This window comes from Schistocerca americana, chromosome 4 (genome assembly GCF_021461395.2).
Source record: "Schistocerca americana isolate TAMUIC-IGC-003095 chromosome 4, iqSchAmer2.1, whole genome shotgun sequence".
NCBI classification, from domain to species: Eukaryota; Metazoa; Arthropoda; class Insecta; order Orthoptera; family Acrididae; genus Schistocerca; species Schistocerca americana.
Window position 1 is genome coordinate 694,209,133 of NC_060122.1, and position 21,124 is coordinate 694,230,256.

General features: G+C 43.7%; 1 protein-coding gene across 1 annotated transcript in view; it reads left to right on the forward strand.

Annotated features, from left to right (window-relative positions):
• Positions 1-21,124, forward strand: part of LOC124613713 (papilin) — a 232,959-nt gene that overhangs the window by 110,640 nt on the left and 101,195 nt on the right. The window contains exons 4-5 of the mRNA XM_047142433.1: positions 6,008-6,210; positions 9,975-9,983. Of these exons, the coding sequence (XP_046998389.1) occupies positions 6,008-6,210; positions 9,975-9,983 (212 nt within the window). The remainder of the gene's footprint in view (positions 1-6,007; positions 6,211-9,974; positions 9,984-21,124) is intronic.

Below are 21,124 nucleotides of genomic sequence, written 5' to 3' on the forward strand. Positions count from 1 at the left end.
TGAACATTCGCGTGCCAGAGATCGTTGCCAGTGTTTTTGTGTGTGCCATCGTGTTAGTGATTCAGTGTTTCGTCATTGTGCTCCTTCGTTCACGTGAGCCGTTTCTGTCGTTTCTGTTAGTGCCCCAGGGCTGAACGATTTTCTTTGGACGCTGCACTTATGAACGAGTTCCTGTATTTTTAATTTGTGTATCTACTGTTGTCTATCCACCGTGTTGTGTCATTTTTTTTATGTCTCCACTTGTAATAAATGTATTATCTGTGGCCAGAGAGCGGCTTAATATTGCTGCTGCCGGCCTACCTTTGTATAAGGTGTCAAAATGACAATAAAGGAAAAAAATCTACAGCCTGTACTGTATCCTCTAGAAACTCGTACAGCTCATATGGAACACAAACTTTCAAATATTCGTGGTAGCTCTGCCTCAAACAAGAAAATACCAGCTTCTACAGAGCTGAAGTAACTGCTGTGGTGTGTAAACTTAAGGATGAACCTAACTTTCGCATTATATGCACAGCCAAGAAACCGTAACTCAATATAACTGGGAACGTACATAGAGAGAACTGCTACAGTACAGAAATAACACTCTTACTGAAAGACGGTAAGCACTGATGTCACTGCGATTAATTATGCTTCCCTGGACGTTACACAACGCGGGACATATTTCTTAACTGGATGTGTGAGGACTACGGAGGGCAGTGCAAGCTCTGCAATGAGCTCCCGTGTCGCTAAGGACTTCGTTTGGTACGGCATTCCACTCCTCTACCAGGGCCACTGATAACTGCTGGACGGCCTTTGGGGCGTGTGGAAGTGCAGCAATACGCCTCCTGCACTCATCCCACACATCTTCCATAGCGTTTAAGTCCGGGGAAGAGGCAGACCAGTGCATTCGATGAATATCTTCTCGTTCCAACAGCTCCTCCACCTGCCCAGTTCGATACAGTCGCGCTTTTTCTTCCACCAAAATGAAGCGTAGACCGAATGCATCCTTGAAAAGACGTACATGGAGAAGGAGTACAGTATCACATTAACGTTAACCAGTGAGTGTATCATTTTCAAGGATCTGGAGATATGTTCACCAGTGCAATATTATGTCCCACCGCACCGTAATACCTGGACCCCAAAAATGATCGTTTTAGACTATGTTCCTGGGTGCATTACGTGTGCTCACCTCTAACCAGCCATCCAGCATTGTCGAACATGATCGCATTGGTGGTTCAGGTGGTATGGTATGGGAAAGGGTGATGTTGCACAGGCTTACGGACGTGCAAAGCTTCGATCGCGGTACACTCATTAGTCAATGTTTTCTGAGACTATATTCTTTTCCCGTGAGCGAGGGTAGAATGGTGCATTCGGCCATGATTTTATTACTATAGAGCCGCCCGGAGAGCCGCGTGAATGCTTCTCAAAAAATGGTTCAAATGGCTCTGAACACTATGGGACTTAACATCTGAGGTCATCAGTCCCCTAGAACTGAGAACTACCTAAAACTAACTAACCTAAGGACATCAGACACATCCATGCCCGAGGCAGGATTCGAACCTGCGACCAAACCAGTCGCGCGGTTCCAGACTGAGGCGCCTAGAACCTCTCGGGCACCACAGCCGGCAATGCTTCCCAGACGTGGAGGTATGCCTGCCCCGGATCGAACTCACCCTGCGTGTTAGAATGACGAGGAGGTGCTGTGCGGCCAGCCTGATTGTAATTTTTCTGTGGTTTCCCACATCCCACTAGGTGAGTGCTGGGCTGGCTCCGATGTTCTGCACCAGACAGACGCTACAAGGATTCATTTGGAACACTTCCTCACAGTTGCACACAGAATTTACACTACACGCAGAGTGACTTGGTACACTGCTTATGTCACGGCGGCTGAATAGGAGACTGATAACCTTAGCAGTTTGGTCAACTGAAACACATAACCAGCATCAGCACCATAGTTATGGACTGCAACGAACAGCACGGGTGAGGAGCTCTTGGCGGGGGGGGGTGCTCAGCGAAAGGTGTGGTCTGCCACTTCTCCCGACTTGAATCCCATCGAGCACTTTTGAAACGCAATGGGTTCAAGTACTGCGGCACGTGCGTACGCAACATTCAGCAGTTGGGAACCGCACTGGTTGAGGAATGGAACGCTCTCCCACTAGGTATCCTTACCAACCTTCTGGTCAGTGTGGGGACAGGTTGCAGAAAACGCATTGTTGTCAGTGGTGGTGAGACATCCTATTAAAAACCATGTTCTCCCTTTCGTAATGTGCAGAGCACCATTATGGACCGTGGCGATTATAATGTAATTATGTTCTCTACGAAAACAGATTAAGGAAAGTTAAACCTACATTTATAGCAATTATAGACTTTGAGAAATCTTTCGACAATGTTGACTGGAATACTCTCTGTCAAGTTCTGAATGTATCAGGGCTAAAATACAGGGAGCGAAAGGCTATTTACAATTTGTACAGATATTTGATGGCAGTTATAAGAGTCGAGGGGCATGAAAAGGAAGCAGGGGTTTGGAAGGGAGTGAGACAGGGTTGCAGCCTAACCCAAATGCTATTCAATCTGTATATTGAGCAATCAGTAAATCAATCAAAAGAAAAATTCATAGTAGGAATTGAAACTAATGGAGAAGAAATAAAAACTTTGAGGTTCGTCGATGACTTCGTAATTCTGTCACAGACAGCAAAGTATCTGGGAGAGCAGCTGAAGAGAATGGACAGTGTCCTGAAAGAAGGATATAAAATGAACATCAACAAAAGAAAAACGAGGATAATGGAATGTAGACGAATTACATCGAGTGATGCTGAGGAATCAGATTAGGAAATGAGACGCTTAAAGTAGTAAATGAGTTTTTCTATTTGGGGAGCAAAATAGCTGATGATGGTCAAAGTAGAGAGGATATAAAACGTAGATTGCCAATGGCAAGGAAAGCGTTTCTGAAGAAGAGAAATTTGTTAATGTCGAGTATGGATTTATGCGTCAGGAAATCGTTTCTGAAGGTATTTGTACGGAGTGTAGCTAAGTATGGAAGTGAAACGTGGATGATAAATAGTTTAGACAAGAAAAGAATAGAAGCTTTCGAAATGTGGTGCTACAGAAGAATGCTGAAGATTAAATGGGTAGATCACATGACCAATGAGGAGGTATTGAATAGAATTGGGTGGAACAGAAATTTGTGGCACAACTTGTTGATAGGATATATTCTGAGGCATCAAGGCATCAGCAATTTAGTAACGGAGGGCAGCTTGTAGGGTACAAATCGTAGAGGGAGACCAAGAGATGAATACACTAAGCAGATTCAGAAGGATGTAGGTTGCAGTAGGTACTGGGAGATGAAGAAACTTGCACAGAATAGAGTAGCATGGAGAGCTGCATCAAACCAGTCTCTGGAGTGAGGACCACAACAACAACAACATTGTCTCTGTTCGTCTCATTGCGTATTTCTTTCAGTTACTTTCTGAGTTATACTGTAGTATTTCTCTCCATGATTGATCCAAGTTTCATCGAGATGTGTTACTTGCTGTGACACATTACGCGTAAGTTTCTGTCGTTACTAAGCTTTGAGGAGGAACGCATGTAATGTACAGTACAAAGTCATTTAAAAAATGCACAGGCAATGTTATCGAAAAAGAACAAGCTATAGGATGCCCAGATTGAGATGTCAGAAAAGTAAAACACTGTATACGAGAAACTATGCAAATTTATTGCTTTTTAACGTTACATAAAGGCCTAGGAGAGTCAGATGTTCGTGTCTGAAGATTGTGTCACCACAGATTAGCACTCAACATGTCCAGCATCACGAATTCGCCGCATGATAAGCCTCGCGTCCAAGTTGCAAGCAGTATTTATGGAGTGGTTCTTTGAAAGGCCACTGTAATCTGCTACCGTAGATCAGCCAGATTCAGTGCCCTTGCGCATTCGTTGTTGACTTGCAGTAGCTGCACCGAAAAAAATCTGAAAACGTTAGGTTAGGACTGTTAGGAGCCAGAAATCGTTAAATATGTGGATTAATTATTCCCACACTATGAGAACCCTATGGCGTGGGTCCTATTGATAGGTAATAGTGTGCTGTATCTCATCGTGCTGTAATTGAGGTACCACGCACTGCTCAGTCATTTCAAGGTGACTGACAGCTCGGTCCCCTCAGCAAAAAAGAATGGGTCGATAACGTTGTATAAACGTCTGGATGCTGGCTGGGTCTCTGCGACAGTCAAAAGTTTCGCATGCCATATGACACATTGAGCCTGAGGAAGCTGTTGTGGCGTAACGGTCATTTTCACATTACAATCGAGACACACCGTGCGAGCAAACTTGTGCCATCTACGTAGAATGTGTTTCTGAAAAATGGTGTTCGCTCCATGAACTACAAGCTACTGGTCTGCCTCCCTGAGCATGATCTCTCAGCATTAACTCCCATCGTTATTTCACGTGCTTTACAGAAAGTTGCTTATGGCCATTAAAATTGTTACACCAAGAAGGAATGCAGATGATAAACGGGTATTCATTAGATAAGCAAATTATACTAGAACTGACATATGATTACATTTTCACGCAATTTGGGTGCACAGATCGTAAGAAATCAGTACCCAGAACAACCACATCTGGTCGTAATAACGGCCTCGATACACCTGGGCATTGAGTCAAACAGAGCTTGGATGGCGTGCACAGGTACAGCTGCCCATGCAGCTTCAACACGATACCACAGTTCATCAGGAGTAGTGACTGGCGTATTGTAACGAGCCAGTTGCTCGGCCAACATTGACCAGACGTTTTCAGTTGGAGAGAGATCTGGAGAATGTGCTGGCGAGGGGCAGCAGTCGAACATTTTCTGTATCCAGAAAGGCCCATACAGGACCTGCAACATGCGGTCGTGCATTATCCTGCCAAAACGTAGAGTTTCGCAGGGATCGAATGAAGAGTTGTAACACATCTGAAATGTAACGTCCATTGTTCAAAGTGCAGTCAATGCGAACAAGAGGTGACCGAGACGTGTAACAAATGGCACCCTATACCATCACGCCGGGTGATACGCCAGTATGGCGATGACGAATACACGCTTTCAATGTGCGTTCACCGCGATGTCGCCAAACACGGATGCGACAATCATGATGCTGTAAACAGAACCTGGATTCATCCGAAGAAATGACGTTTTGGAATTCGTGCACCCAGGTTCGTCGTTGAGTACACCATCGCTCGCGCTCCTGTCTGTGATGCAGCGTCACGGGTAACCGCAGCCATGGTCTCCGAGCTGAGAGTCCATGCTGCTGCAAACGTCGTCGAACTGTTCGTGCAGATGGTTGTTGTCTTGCAAACGTCTCCATCTGGTGACTCAGGGATCGAGACTTGCCTGCACGATCCGTTACAGCCATGCGGATAAGATGCCTTTCATCTCGACTGCTAGTGATACGAGGCCGTTGGGATCAAGCACGGCATTCAGAATTACCATCCTGAACCCACCGATTCCATATTCTGGTAACAGTCATTGGATCTCGACCAACGCGAGCAGCAATGTCGCGATACGATAAACCGGAATCGCGATAGGCTGCAATCCGGCCTTTATCAAAGTCGGAAAGGTGATGGCACGCATTTTTCCTCCTTACATGAGGCATCACAACAACGTTTTACCAGGCAACGCCGGTCAACTGCTGTTTGTGTGTGACAAATCGGTTGGAAACTTTCCTCATGTCAGCACGTTGTAGGTCTCGCCATCGGCGCCACCCTTGTGTGAATGCTCTGAAAAGCAAATTATTTGCATATCACAGCATCTTCTTCCCGTCGGCTAAATTTCGCGTCTGTAGCACGTCATCTTTGTGTTGTAGCTATTTTAATGGCCTGTAACTTAATAAGTACAATGTTATACTTTTATGATTCCCAAGAGGCTCATTCTGTGTTCAGAGTTAGTCAGGCGTGTAGCGTCATTACAATCTTGGCAGTTAGGATCACAGTATCTCTAATTTGAAAGTATGGAGAGGGCTGCTTGGGAGAGAGACGTAGAGAGTTTGTGTGTTGCGGTGCGCAGGCAGCGTGGACGCGCTGTCTCTGGAGGACCGCCGCTACTTCCACCCGGCGCGCGCACAGTGGCAGAGGGTGCCGGGCCGGCCCAGCGCATACCGCCTGCGGCCCAACTCCTACATCTGGGTGCCCTCGGCGCAGCTCTTCCCGCGTGCCGGCGGCTTCCCCGCGGAGTTCTCGCTGCTCGCTACTCTACGGCTGCACCCCCAGGTAAGTCACTGACAGGCTTTCTACATCTACATCTACAGCTGCACGGTTTGTTGTGTACATAGTTCCGCGTAGTCAGCGCGTACACAACAGCACGTACACAACTTTCCCACTAGAGCGCACCCCGTTAAGCACAACAGCGCAGGCGCAGCGCTCGTCCGTCTCCGCACTACGAGATGGCGCTGCCTTAGAGACGGACCAAATTCTGCTTCCGCCGATCCGCGTATTAATATGTAACGCAGCCAATGAGATTGCTGCTAGCGTACAACCCTTTCTCCTCGCGGATCACACTCGCGCAGTGACACATGAGCGCCCCAGGTATTATAACAAGTGTACAGACCTCCGATTAGTCAGTCTACATTTATCTGCATTAGTCTGTACCAGTCTATAGTCAAGTTCCAGTCTGCACCTAATAAGATTATCATATTCCTGTACATAGCCATGAAGAGAAATGTATAGACACTTTGTCAAGTATCAGAGATATGTGAGAATAAGATCAACGTACCAAGACTGAAGGAACTTCAGATTGTCAATTGTAAATAGCACCCAGAATCAAGTTACGTAAGGTTTATGTTTGTTACTATTTCAATAAATGTGTGTGAAAATTAATCAAGTTCTATTTAAAGTTGGTCACCATCAATCTGCTTCTCTAAGCGTGCAAGTGGCATTTCTATCGTCTGACCTAACGGCAGAAGATAAACACGCCACGATAAGACCACGAGACATATTGCTGACACTCGCCTACTTCGTTAGAGCGACAGTCAAATAATCTGATGGTGTGTCTACCGAAGATCTTACAGTACGTACACCACATGGTTACTCTGCAATTCACACTTAACTGCCTGGCAGAGTGTTCATCGAACCATTTTCATATCACTTCTTTACCATTCCACTCTCGAATGGCGCGTGGGAAACAGGAACTTCTAAATCTTCCTGTTCGAGCTTTGATTTCTCTTATTTCATTATGATAATCATTTCTCCTTACGTAGGTGGGTGTCAATAAAATTTTTACGCATTCGGAAGAGAAAGGTGGTGATTGAAATTTCGTAAATAGATCTCGCCTCCAGGAAAACCGACTTTGTTTCAGTGACTGCCAACCCAACTCGCGGATCATACCAGTGACACTCTCACCCCTATTGTACGATAACACGGGAACTGGCTGCCCTTCTTTGCACTTTTTCGATGTCCTCCATCAATCAAATGTAATGTATTGCGAATACATAGAAAGAAGGATCCTTTATTGCATGATTATATGATACCGGAACTAATAATGGTAGCAGTTCAGTTACTTCTGTAAAATATCTGGGAGTATGCGTACGGAACGATTTGAAGTAGAATGATCATGTAAAATCAATAGTTGGTAAGGCGGGTGCCAGGTTGAGATTCATTGGGCGAGTCCTTAGAAAATGTAGTCCATCAACAAAGGAGGTAGCTTACAAAACACTCGTTCTACCTAGACTTGAGTATTGCACATCAGTGTGGGATCCGTACCGGGTCGGGTTGACAGGGGAAATAGAGAAGGTCCAAAGAAGAGCGGAGCGTTTCGTCACAGGGTTATTTGGTAAGCGCGATAGCGCTACGGAGATGTTAAGCAAACTCAAGTGGCAGACTCTGCAAGAGAGGCGCTCTGCATCGCGGTATAGCTTGCTGTCCAGGTTTCGAGAGGGTGCGTTCCTGGATGAGGTATCGAATATATTGCTTACCCCTACTAATACCTCCTGAGGATATCATGAATGTAAAATTAGACAGATCTGAGCGCGCACGGAGGCTTTCCGGCAGTCGTTCTTCCCGGGAACCATACGCGTCTAGAACAGGAAAGGGAGGTAATGACAGTGGCACGTAAAGTGCCCTTCGCAGCACACCGTTGGGTGGCTGGCGAAGTATAAATGTAGATGTACATGTAGATAGAATCGTACCTGGTAAGGATCCCACACCGCGCAGCAATATTCCAGCAGAGGACGGACAAGTGTAATGTAGCCTGTATCTTTAGTGTGTTTGTCGCATCTTCTTAGCGTTCCGCCAACAAAGCGCAGCCTTGGTTTCACCTTCCCCATAATATTATCTCTGTGGTCTTTCCAATTTAAGTTGCTCTTAATCGTAATTCCTAGGTATTTAGTCGAATTGACAGCCCTTAAATTTGTACGATTTAACGAATACCCAAAATTTATCGAATTTATTTTAGTACCCATATGGATGACATCGTACTTTTCTTTGATTATTGCCAATTGCCACTTTTCGCACCATACAGAAATTCTCTCTAGATCATTTTGTAATTGGAATTGATCGTCTGATGATTTTAGTAGACTGTAAATTACAGCATAATCTGAAAAAAGTCTAAGGGGGCTGCTGAGATTATCACCTAGATCATTTATGTAAATCAGGAACATCAGAGGGCTTATGACACAACCTTGCGGAACGCCAGATATCACGTCTTCTCTACTCAATGATTTACCGTCTACCACTACGAACTGTGACCTCTCTGAGAGGAAATCACGAATCCAGTCACACAGCTGAGACGATACTCCATATGCACGCAATTTCCAAATTACTCAACTACTGTAACAAGTGAACGTCAGGAGCTCGTGTCGTTCTTTCATCAGCATAAAAGTCTGGTACTTCACAGCACCTTATAATCAGAGTTCATTTTGGGTGGACTACACAGCCTTCATGTCATTATTAATCATGATAATTTCTGCTTACAGCTGTAATCTTCTATTATTTATTGCGACTGGAATTTCGAGTACTGCTTATCGTCAGGCAACTGCAAGAAATCGCACCAGTTAGCAACAGTGATTCACGAAACTCAACATATATTCTACTTAAAGTGTTGGCAACTGTGGAGGAATGGTATTTACAAAAGTCTGTTTCGTTAGTTTCATTTCATCACCCTCATCCCGCATGTGCGCACAACGCTCCTCTCTTCAGCGAAAAACATTAAAAAATATAAATAAAGGAGAAAATAATATGACCAAAAGGTGAAAATCTTAACTATGATTGTAAAATCTGTAGAAGGATGAATTCTCTAATGGTGTACATAACATTAAATCCGTCGAATTTCTTTAGTGTTTAAATTAAAGCCGAAGACTTAAGAAGAATAAGTATTTAAAAACGTGACAGAAACGGTGACGCTCTTGTTAAGGATCATCACTGCACTTTTTCTAATAAGCTGAAAGACGTACAATGGAAAAAAAGGAATGATTTTGTGAGGAGAAAATGTGTTCTCTTGGTTTTAAGGTTGTGGATATAAATGTAGAGTCGTTATGGTAGTGTCTGTTGTGATCAAGTTAAATGATGTTCGAACGAATCATGGGAAGACAGAAAGTGAGGAGTAGTTCGTTATCATGTACGTGGAATCTGGAGAAGGGCAGATGGCGAACAATGGAAGAGAGAAGGGGGCAGCCCCGATGTGGATGGGGGCATATAACACGGGCCTTTTTTAATATCGGAGTAGATTTCATCCTCTGGGAAACGGTGTAAGTTGCGTTAGGATAGGATATAGCGTTGTTCACGTGCATGTACTGTCAGATGTGTTCCTACAGGTGCAGTAGAATACCAAGATTCTTGAACAGATGGGAATGTCGGAATCCAGCTTTTTGGATTGTGTAGGACATTCGAAAGTGTTCATTGTCGGTGAGGAGACGTGGGAATTTGATGAAATACAGATGATCCATGTTGGGGAAGCTAAACGGTTGTGGAAAGCAAGACAGAGTCCATGGTGCTCATGGAACTGGAGGCAGTGATAAAACTGGGATGGGGCGAATGTCCAGTCAACATTGGTGAAGGAGAGGACAGTGCGGATTAACATTAGTTTGTAGGTTGGAGTACAGTAGAGTATCACAGTCCCCACGTTCGGCAGTTTAGTAGTTTTAGGCTATTGTGGGCTTCCTGTTCGGTGGATAGCAGATGATGTTTTCACATTAGTTGCCAGTGGAGAGCTGGTCCGAGGTATCTTAATGTGTTAGTTAACTTGATAGGATGGTTGTCAATGCTTAAGCAAAAGTCATGGATTCGGGTAGTTGGCAGATAATTATTGGCTGTGTTTGGTGGGCAGGTTTGGGGGAGGGGAGGGTTAGGATGAGTTGGTATTGTTAGTAGTGACAAAATATGGTAATTTACATAGAAAGGAACCAATCAGACGGACGTAGTTAATTCGAAGTGCATGTATCTGGAAAGCTGACCGGAATGCCATAAGGTCGGGGTCTTTTTCGAGGTTGAGGATACGAAAATGGCAGATTTTCTCTTTTTTAGTTGATGAGATAGAAGAAGTCAGAAAAACAATATTATCAGAGGAGACATTTTGACTGAAGCCACACTGCGTCTCTGTTGTTCAGATGTATATAGATACGTTGGGAAGTGTTACATTCGAAGACCTTTTTAAACAACGAGGATGGGGATGATGGGCCAATAGCAGGAAATTTTGCTAGGGAGTGTAGCCGTTTTGAGGAAACGTAGGATTTTGGAGATTTTCCAGAACTCAAGATAGTTGCCTGCAGAGAGGATCGTGTTGTAAAGGTTTATAAAGATTCCTAGAAAACAACACGGTCATTATCTTAGATGTTTGTATGTAGTGCTTTCGCATGCGGGAGCAGTGTTTAGCTTTTTGTATAAGACATGTTTTATCTCATGTATGGCGATAAATGGGTTCAGCTATGTCTGTGGTATCTTGTCCATGTAGTGAGACCTGTGAGCAAGTGAGGGGAAAATGTACGTTCATCTATGGTGTGGAATAGGGAGTAGGCGAAATGAGGGTCGTTAGGAATTGTGAGGATATACGAGAGACTGGATGAAAAGAGATTAACTATATTCAGGGCGCGAGGTGGGAGTAGGTTACTGCGAAGGAGTAGACAGTCAGGAACGGACGTGATGCCTGTGAATCAGTGGAATGCTTTCCAGTATTAGAGGAGTTAATGGTGAGCAAAGCGTCAAGTCTGATGCACCTTTGGCGAAAACCCTGGTGTTTCTGATCGTTGAGTAAGTCTGTGAAAACTATAATATTCAAACTGTGTTCCGCAATGTTCTGATTCACCAAAAAAAAAAAACGGTAAGAAATTGTTCTGTATTGATAGACTAGTTGTTAGTGCGCTGGATAAAGAGTGTTTAGTCAAGTGAAACCTTAGAAGAAAGTTCGGTAAGTAACTTGCAGTGTTCTAAATGGTGCTTATCATTACAGTGACCCTCTGCCGATCACTTTATTTGTTGAAACGCAAATATGCATACAGCCGCTAAAACAAATGAGTGTGAATGTTGTATAAGTACAACAGCGCACAAATAAACACGAAACACGGTAAAAACCACGACGGTAACATATTTCCCGTGTACATATGGCCTAAATGTCAAAGACAGTACGACTCTGGTGATAGAAAGATAGTTGTCACAGTCGAAAATACCCTCGAGCGCAATTGTTCATACAGGTAATAGACCAGCAACATCAATAAAAAAGTATGAAAATTGTTAAATATTTACATACAATGAACAAGGTTTCCTTCAAAGCTATAGACATGAACATTTAAGTTATTTAGTCATACACACTAAAACTTTGATACCATCTTGAAGCAAGTTAAGATCCAATAACGTAATTAAAAAAGGAATAGCTTAATGTGCCCAAACGTCGCGAGTGGATATTAAGTCCACAGTAAGAAAAACTAAGTAAACATTAATACAACGTGAAGTTCACATACAATTTATATATGTTTCCATCAAGCCAATCCTATTTAACTGCAACTGTAGTCACGTAAAATATCTAGACATTGAAAGTTTTGTTATGATCGTGAACTAGCAACAATACAAGAACATGCTGTTCATCTGTACCAAACGTAAATATCCACACTTGGCTCAAAACTTAGTAATCAACTCTGAAGTAGTACAGAATAACTTTTACAACTTGTAACAAATGTCCGCTTCTCGAAGCCTAATGCTTCAGCGTAACATCAAGACTAGTTAATGATGAGACCTGCGTAACTATGAGACAAATCGCAACAGAGTAAATGAAATTAACAAAAAATTACGCAACTTATGCAAATGGTGTCGAACTCAGCCATCAATAGTACGAGAACCATTTGTCAAAGTAACCAGCGCCATGCGAATTTGCCACTTCCTATAGCACAGAATCACTCAGCAAAATTTTGAACGCAGCGAAGCAAGTAGTAGCAAATTCCTGTAACATCATGCGATTACTACACCACGAAGATGACGTGCTACAGACGCGAAATTTAACGACAGGAAGACGATGCTGTGATATGCAAATGATTAGCTTTTCAGAGGATTCACACAAGGTTGGCGCCGGTGGCGACACCTAAAACGTGCTCACATGAGGAAAGTTTCCAACCAATTTCTCATAAACAAACAGCAGTTGACCGGCGTTCCCTGGTTAAACGTTGTTGTGACGCCTCGTGTAAGAAGGGTAAATGCGTACCATCATGTTTCCGACTTTGATAAAGGTCGGATTGTAGCCTATCGCGATTGCGGTTTATCGTATCGCGAGATTGCTGCTCGCGTTGCTCGAGATCCTATGACTGTTAGCAGAATATAGAATCGGTGGCTTCAGGAGGGTAATACGGAACGACGTGCTGGATTCCAACGGCCTCATATCGCTAGCAGTCGAGATGAAAGGCATCTTATCCGCATGGCTGTAACGGATCGTGCAGCCACGTCTCGATCCCTGAGTCAACAGATGGGGACGTTTGCAAGACAACAACCATCTGCACGAACAGTTCGACGATTGCAGCAGTATGGACTATCAGCTCGGAGACCATGGCTGCGGTTACCCCTGACGCTGCATCACAGACAGGAGCGCCTGTGATGGTGTACTCAACGACGAACCTGGGTGCACGAATTTCAAAGCGTCATTTTTTCGGATGAATCCAAGTTCTGTTTACAGCATCATGATGGTCGCATACGTGTTTGGCGAAATCGCGGTGCACGCACATTGGAAGCGTGTATTCGCCATCGCCATAGTGGCGTTATTACGGCCGTTATTACGGCCAGAGGTGGTCGTTCTAGGTACTGATTTCTCAGGATCAATGCACCCAAATTGCGTGAAAATGTAATCACATCTCAGTTCTAGTATAATATATTTGTCCAATGAATACCCGTTTATAATCTGCATTTCTTCTTGGTGTAGCAATTTCAATGGCCAGTAGCGTACAAGCAGCTAACTGTGTACAAAGACGCACGATATACATCACTTACAATTTAAAATGAAATTTTTTATTCATCCATAGTTCTCACTCACTAAATTTCAGTTTATACTAGAAGAGCAAATAAAGTGACCGGTAACCAGGTCACTGTAAGGTGAAGCGCTAGTTACAACACTGCAAGTTGCTTAACAAAACTTTTTTCTAATGTTTCACGTGAATAAACACTCGTTATCCATGACACTAACAACGAGTCTATCAGTACAGAACAAATTCTCATTTTTTTTTCTTTTGTTTTTTTCTTTTTGGCGGACCACAGTTTGAATATTACAATTTTCTGTGACTAGAACTATAACAACATGGTGGCGATCGACTGCCAGAACATGGAAGTGCGACCACTAATCCCCTGCTTAGCTTGTTACAACGCCGAGAACGCACCACAATACTGGTGAGAATTCTGCTCTGATATGTATTACAGCACGATGGCTCATCCTCTCAAATGCTCCTCACTGCAGTGACAGGGCAGCACCACGACACGCCCATCAGTCGCACTGGTGAACATTCCCCTCACTACCACAACAGTTGATATCTACAGGTGTTATGTGATACGCAAAAGGCAGGTCGACGGTATCGGAGTCTGCAGCAAACATGAATCCTTAACCGCCGGAAACACGCGGTCGCGCCTTTGGTTACCTCGCTCTCTACAACTCGGCCCATCTCTGATGTCACCGAGCAAGCATTTAAATAGCACACCTGTCTGCCATGGGTACCAAACCCAAGATGCAGCAAGGCTCTCCAAAATCGAAAAGGACGACTGGAGGCTAAGGTTGCTACCGCAACCTCCGTCTTACCCCTCCCCCGCCCCCTCTTTAAACAGAAACAAAACAGAACGTAAAAGGCCCACTACCTGACTCTTCCACAGCACCCTGCTTGTTGAGAACTTGGAACTGGCTGATATGTGCCCAAAAACCCTTGCCACTAGATGCATCCTGCACCAGGAATGCGAATGAGGAAAGTACCTTGCTCGCCCAAATAATGGAACAACATCTTTTATATAACCTTTTTGTTACCCTTACTCTGCACTCAACAATTTCTTAGGTAAACAAGATTAGCTACACGCAGAATGATGGGACATCCACCCTTATTTTATCGAGCAGCTCCTTTCTATGCACTCTCAAAATGTTGTTTTCAGCCACTTACAAGTTTCTCTTCGTCGTTTCCAAGTTCCCATCAACCGGTAGATTATCATTAATGGGCGACACATTCGACTGTAGTGAGTTATTATAATAGGTGAACATAAGACTGGTACCAGTTGACTTGTGAGCCTCATGGTGCGTGGTGTTCATCGCAAAGTTAAATCAACGTATCGAATGGTCCCACCGAGTCGGTACTCTGGACTGGTATACAATCAATGCTGACTTCAAATTAAGATCCATGCGTTCTACAAATGACGGCTGAGGATGTTTCTGTGTCGTAGTTACATGGCGGTTAGCACTGCAACGCAGCTCTTCTATATTTCTCTGGATGAAGAGACTGAAGCGTTATCGCTCACCAGCACCCTAGGACCTCCAAAGACTGAAAAAAACCAAGTTAAATGCTGGACAGCCATCTTCGGAGTACCTCATTTACTGCGGAGTAGCCCCACGAACCGGGAGAAGGCCTCCACTATCACCAAAAATACTTGCTCCTGCGCTCTGTCCGCGGAAAAGGACCTAAGTGATCAATGAAGATCTCCCCCCCCCCCCCCCCCCCACTTAGAACTGGGATTTGATTTAGCCCTAAGACAATCCTGGCACTGACTAACCATCCTCCTTGTTTTCCTATTTAAGGTTGGCCAGGTCTAATGCCCCTTAATTTTCATTCTAATTCTGATGCAAGTATTTGAAGAAGGTCCATCAGCAAACAGATCTTAGCCTTGCACAGAATTACTCTTCTTAATAAATGGCCCACAACTTCCTCTCCTTCAATCTCGCTTTTAATTACGTAAAACTGAGTGTCAACTTCTTGCTTGGAATCTAAATCGCAAAATAGCACCTCCCAGCAGATGACTCCAACAAAAAAATTCATTCACCAAATGAGATGACATTTCCTGTGGCTCTTCTTCTTGTTGAAGCAGGTGGCTTAAGGCATCGTCAAGCTGGTTGTGACTCCCTCTAACATGCTGGACCTCAAAACTGAATGCAGATATGCAAACATACCATGTCGCTACCTGTTTTTCGGGGACGTGCCACAACACTAGATAACGCTTGGGTATCGGCCTCCGATATGAACAACCTATGGTCTAAATAAAACTTAAATCTCTCGAGATCAAACAGTACTGCCGAGCCCTCCAATTCATAATCTGGCTACCTTCTTTCCGCCTCAGGTAACGACCTTGTTCGTATCCCATGGGTTTCCTTTCGCCTTGAAACTCCTTAACTAGAACCACCTTTGATACCAGAACTTGATGCATCAGTATATAATATATATTGGTTGTCAAAGGTAGAGAGTCCCACGACCGGGGCGTTAAGTAAAGCTGTTTTCAGAAGCTTGCTGACGTTCTTCCGAAATGAGCAGTTCCTCTTTCCGTTTCAGTTGATTCAGAGATGTCGCCACTTGTGCAAAATTCAGTATAAAGTTACGAAATAAACTCGACGTCCTAACAAACTTAGCTATATCTTTTTTATTTTAATGAGTGGAAAACAGTGGTACTGCTAAAATTTGCTGCTGGTCAGTCCGCACCCCATCCGTTAAAACTATAAGCCCCAGAAAAAGATATTACTCTTTAAGTTAACCTTGGAATGTTTCACAATTAGTCCAGCCTCCATCAGCCTTCAAGTACTCGTCCAATATATAACGGATGTTCCTCAAAAGTAATAGCAACATCATCGAGATAGTTGTATACACTCTTATACTTAAGGTCTCCCAGTACAGAAACTAACAAATGGAACAGAATGGCTGCAGTAGTGGCGAGACCAAACGGGAAGAGCTTATATTCGAATAAATTCCAGTCCGTTGTAAAAGCTGTGACTGCTTTAGATTCTTGGGCCAGAGGCATTTGGTGGTTTGTTTAGACCGAGACTGAAAAAATGCTGATCGCGGGAAAACCAAGCAGAGCAATTATGGAGATCAGGTAGTGGCACAGAGTCAACAAGTACCTTTTGATTAAGCGCTCAGTAATCTACCACTGGCCGATAACCCTGTCCTCCCAAAACTCTGGGAGAGGTACAGGTCGAAACTGATAGCCTAATTTCCCACTCAGCAAGTACTGCATCAATCAATTTTCTTGATTTTTTAATTTTTGGTGGGGATAGACGATACGGTGACCGACCCACTGGAACCTTGTCTGTCAACTGGATGGTATATTGTATTTTAACAGTTACTCCCAGACGGTCAATAAGCACCTCCAGGAATTGTTTCAGTACTGGTAACAAGGCCCTGCTCTGCTCCAGATTCATGTATGAAACTCACAACCAGTAGATTAAACTGCGTATACTTCGGACTGACACAGATGTTGACACATGGTCGACATTTAAACTCAGAGACACAAACTAAGTGGGATTTGTACAGCTCCAGAGTCTTAGAAAGACGAGAAACCCTCTGGTGCCAATATTCGTCAATATGTGAAAGACTGCTTCCAGAATATAGTAGATGATTCATAGTGAAGAGCGGCACAAACAAAGGGTAGAGTAGTGCGTGCGAGCCCATTCACATTTCGCGTCTTCTTAATTAACCTGTTAATATTTTCACACCACCCGTCCTTGATCTGCTCCGACCTTTACCACGATCGTACTCAAAACGCCCCTTTACAATACAGTGGGAACAAACATAACCATTGTCAGAACGGAAATTGGCATAAGTCTGCTGGGTTGCATCAGCATATATCTTTGAGTCATCAGACTTCTGACAGGTTTAAAGCAGTCCGCCATCAATTCCCCTCCAGAGTGCCAGCATTTGGAACCTACGTCCTAAATTATTTACTGGGAGTATTCCAATACCTGGCTTCCTCTACAGTATACTCTGCTGCTCCCTCTAGTACCATGGAAGTTATGTTATCTCTTAACAAATGCCCTAAGGGCCTATCTCTTCTTCTTGTCAGTGGCTTCCATGTATTCCTTTCCTCGCCGATTTTCTAGGGAAAATCCTCATTCCTTACGTTATCGGTCTACCTAATTTTCAACATTCTTTTGTAATACCACAACTCAAATGCTTCGATTCTCTTCTGTTATTGTTTTGTCACAGTCGATGTTTCACTATCATACAGTGCTGTGCTCAAAACCTGCATTCTCAGAAATTTCTACCTCAAATGAAGGCATGTTGGATACTAGAAGGCTACTCCCAGGAATGTCCATTTCGCCAGTACTAGTCTGTTTTTTATGTCCTTGCTCCGGCCGTCATGGGTTATTTTACTGCCTACCTATCAGAACTCCTTAACTTCCTCTACTCCGTGATCACCAATATTGTTGTTAAGTTTCTCGCTGTTCTCATTTCTTTCCAATTCCTTCGGTTTACTCTCAGTCCATATCCTGTACTCATTAGACTTCATTCCATTTAGCAGATTCTTAATTCTTCTTCATTTCCACTGAGGTTAGCGTTGTCATTAGAGAATCTTGTCCTTGACATTCTTTTGCCTTGATATTTAATTCCCCTCTTGACCCTTTTTTCGTTTCCGTCATAGCTTTTTCGATGTAGAGACTCAACAGTAGGAGTGAAAAACTACACTCCTGTCTTACTCGCATTTTAATCCGAGCACTTCCTTCTTCGCCTCCCACTCTTTTTTCCACTGGGATCTTGCACATATTGTATTTTACCTGCTTTTCCCTACAGCTTACCCCTATTTTTCTCAGAATTTCGAAAATCTTGCACCATTTTACATTGTCCAGCCCTTTTTCCAGGTCGGAAAATTTTCCTTCGGTCTTGCTTCCATTATAAACCAGAACGTGAGACTTGCCTCTCTGGTACCTTTATCTTCCCTAAAGCCAAACAGATTGTCATCCAGTAAATCTTGAATTTTATTTTCCATTCCTCTGTATATCATTCTTGCCAGCAACTTGGATGTTTGAACTGTGAAGCTGATTCTGCGATAATACTCGCACTTGTTGGCTCTTGCAATCTTAGAAAAGTGTGGATGATGTTTCTCCGAAAATCAGATAGCATATCACCAGACTTATACATTCTACACACCAATGGACATAGTTGCTTGTTGCAATTCCCACAATGACTTTAGAAATTGCCGGCCGAAGTGGCCGTGCGGTTAAAGGCGCTGCAGTCTGGAACCGCAAGACCGCTACGGTCGCAGGTTCGAATCCTGCCTCGGGCATGGATGTTTGTGATGTCCTTAGGTTAGTTAGGTTTAACTAGTTCTAAGTTCTAGGGGACTAATGAACTCAGAAGTTGAATCCCATGGTGCTCAGAGCCATTTGAACCATTTGAACTTTAGAAATTCTGATGGAATGTTATCTATACATTCTGCCTTATTCGATCTTAGGTTTTCCAAAGTTCTTTCAAGTTCCCGTATCTCTTATATATCGACTCCTGTTTCTTCTCCTATCACGTTACCAGACAAATGTACTCTCTCGTAGAAGCTTTCAATTTACTGTTATCACCTATTTGCTCTCTCCTCTGCATTTAACAGTGGAATTCCCTTTGCACTCTTAATGTTACCTCCCATACCTTTAATTTCACCGACAGATGCTTTGACTTTTCTATGCGCTCCGTCAGTGTTTCCCACAATCACTGGCCGGTCGGTGTGGCCGAGCGGTTCTAGGCGCTACAGTCTGGAGTCGCGCGACCGCTACAGTCGAAGGTTCGAATCCTGCCTCGGGCATGGATGTGTGGGATGTCCTTAGGTTAGTTAGGTTTGCGTAGTTCTAAGTTCTAGGGGACTGATGACCTCAGAAGTTAAGTCCTATAGTGCTCAGAGCCATATTTTTTTTAATATGCTGTAATAGTCCTTTAGTACTCAATGATACCTGTCAGTAGGCACTTCACTCACCAAAATCATTTAAGGCATTTTAATTTTAAAAACTGATTATATACAGAAATCATTTATCACGAAAAAATTTAAAATCAGTTCGTACTAAAGGTGCATTTTCGCCCATGCACTTGTCTTAATTCTGTCTTTGCAATCATTTTGCTGGCTGTTCTTTATCTAGTTGGTTCCAGGTTTTATTGGATTTGGCCGAATTTGCTATTTCATTTTGGATGCTACATCCAGCCCTGGTGGTTACTCCTCAGTGTTTCACTTCCATCGCTGAAAACCCAGGGTTTCTCCAACAACGCGGTCATAGCCCTCATTTAGCTGATCATCAGTCTAAAATTCTCGTTCTCAGAGTGTCGGCCGGACACTGCAGCTCACAGGCTATCGTCATCTATTAATGACACCACGAGTCTCGTGCGGCCCAGTTCGGCCTCCTTGCCCTCAAAAACTCGCTCCGGCTCGGCCGCACTGTTCCTAACGTCACAACAGGACGTGCGTGCACGGCAGCGTTTGTTTTTTAAGGTTGTCGTCACAATTACCTGGATTTACTATCTCGTCTTGTAACGACAACTGTACATATAATAATTTTTTTCTTTAAGAATTTTGATAAATTAATGTAAGCAATGTTTTGAACTTTTTTTTCGGTTCGTATCGTTATGTTAAAGAGACTGTGAGCAACTTTTGAAATGAATATTATTATTTATGTTAGATTTCAAATAATGTGGTAATCAAAGGAAAGTGTATTTAATGTTAAAACTATTGTAAGATGTGAAAATTGTAATTTATACACTTGGTCCATACGTAGGTAATGCATTAAGATATGTGTAGTAGAAAACCTGTGGTGAATACCCTACCTGTAGGGGAGCGGGAAAAGGTGGAGGCAGGCGAGGCGGGAAAGCGCACACTGGCGCGGTTCGGCACAACGGACACAGTATTACAGTCGGAGGCGAGCAACAGTCGGAGTTGGGAATCGGTCAGAGGAACACGTACTGTACCGAGGAGGCTACCCAGGAAAAGTGGATTCCATTGAGCCTCGGATGAACCGATTCCGACGACTACTTGGCATGGCTATATTCTGAGGCACAAAATTGGAAAGATTACGACGCTAAGAAGATGGAAAGTGCCGATGTAGTGTGAGCCTTAGCCGTGCTTGTACAGGGTGTTTCAAAAATGACCGGTATATTTGAAACGGCAATAAAACCTAAACGAGCAGCGATAGAAATACACCGTTTGTTGCAATATGCTTGGGACAACAGTACATTTTCAGGCGGACAAACTTTCGAAATTACAGTAGTTACAATTTTCAACAACAGATGGCGCTGCAAGTGATGTGAAAGATATAGAAGACAACGCAGTCTGTGGGTGCGCCATTCTGTACGTCGTCTTTCTGCTGTAAGCGTGTGCTGTTTGCAACGTGCAAGTGTGCTGTAGACAACATGGTTTATTCCTTACAACAGAGGATTTTTCTGGTGTTGGAATTCCACCGCCTAGAACACAGTGTTGTTGCAACAAGACGAAGTTTTCAACGGAGGTTTAATGTAACCAAAGGACCGAAAAGCGATACAATAAAGGATCTGTTTGAAAAATTACAACGGACTGGGAAAGTGACGGATGAACGTGCTGGAAAGGTAGGGCGACCGCGTACAGCAACCACAGAGGGCAACGCGCAGCTAGTGCAGCAGGTGATCCAACAGCGGCCTCGGGTTTCCGTTCGCCGTGTTGCAGCTGCGGTCCAAATGACGCCAACGTCCACGTATCGTCTCATGCGCCAGAGTTTACACATCTATCCGTACAAAATTCAAACGCGGCAACCCCTCAGCGCCGC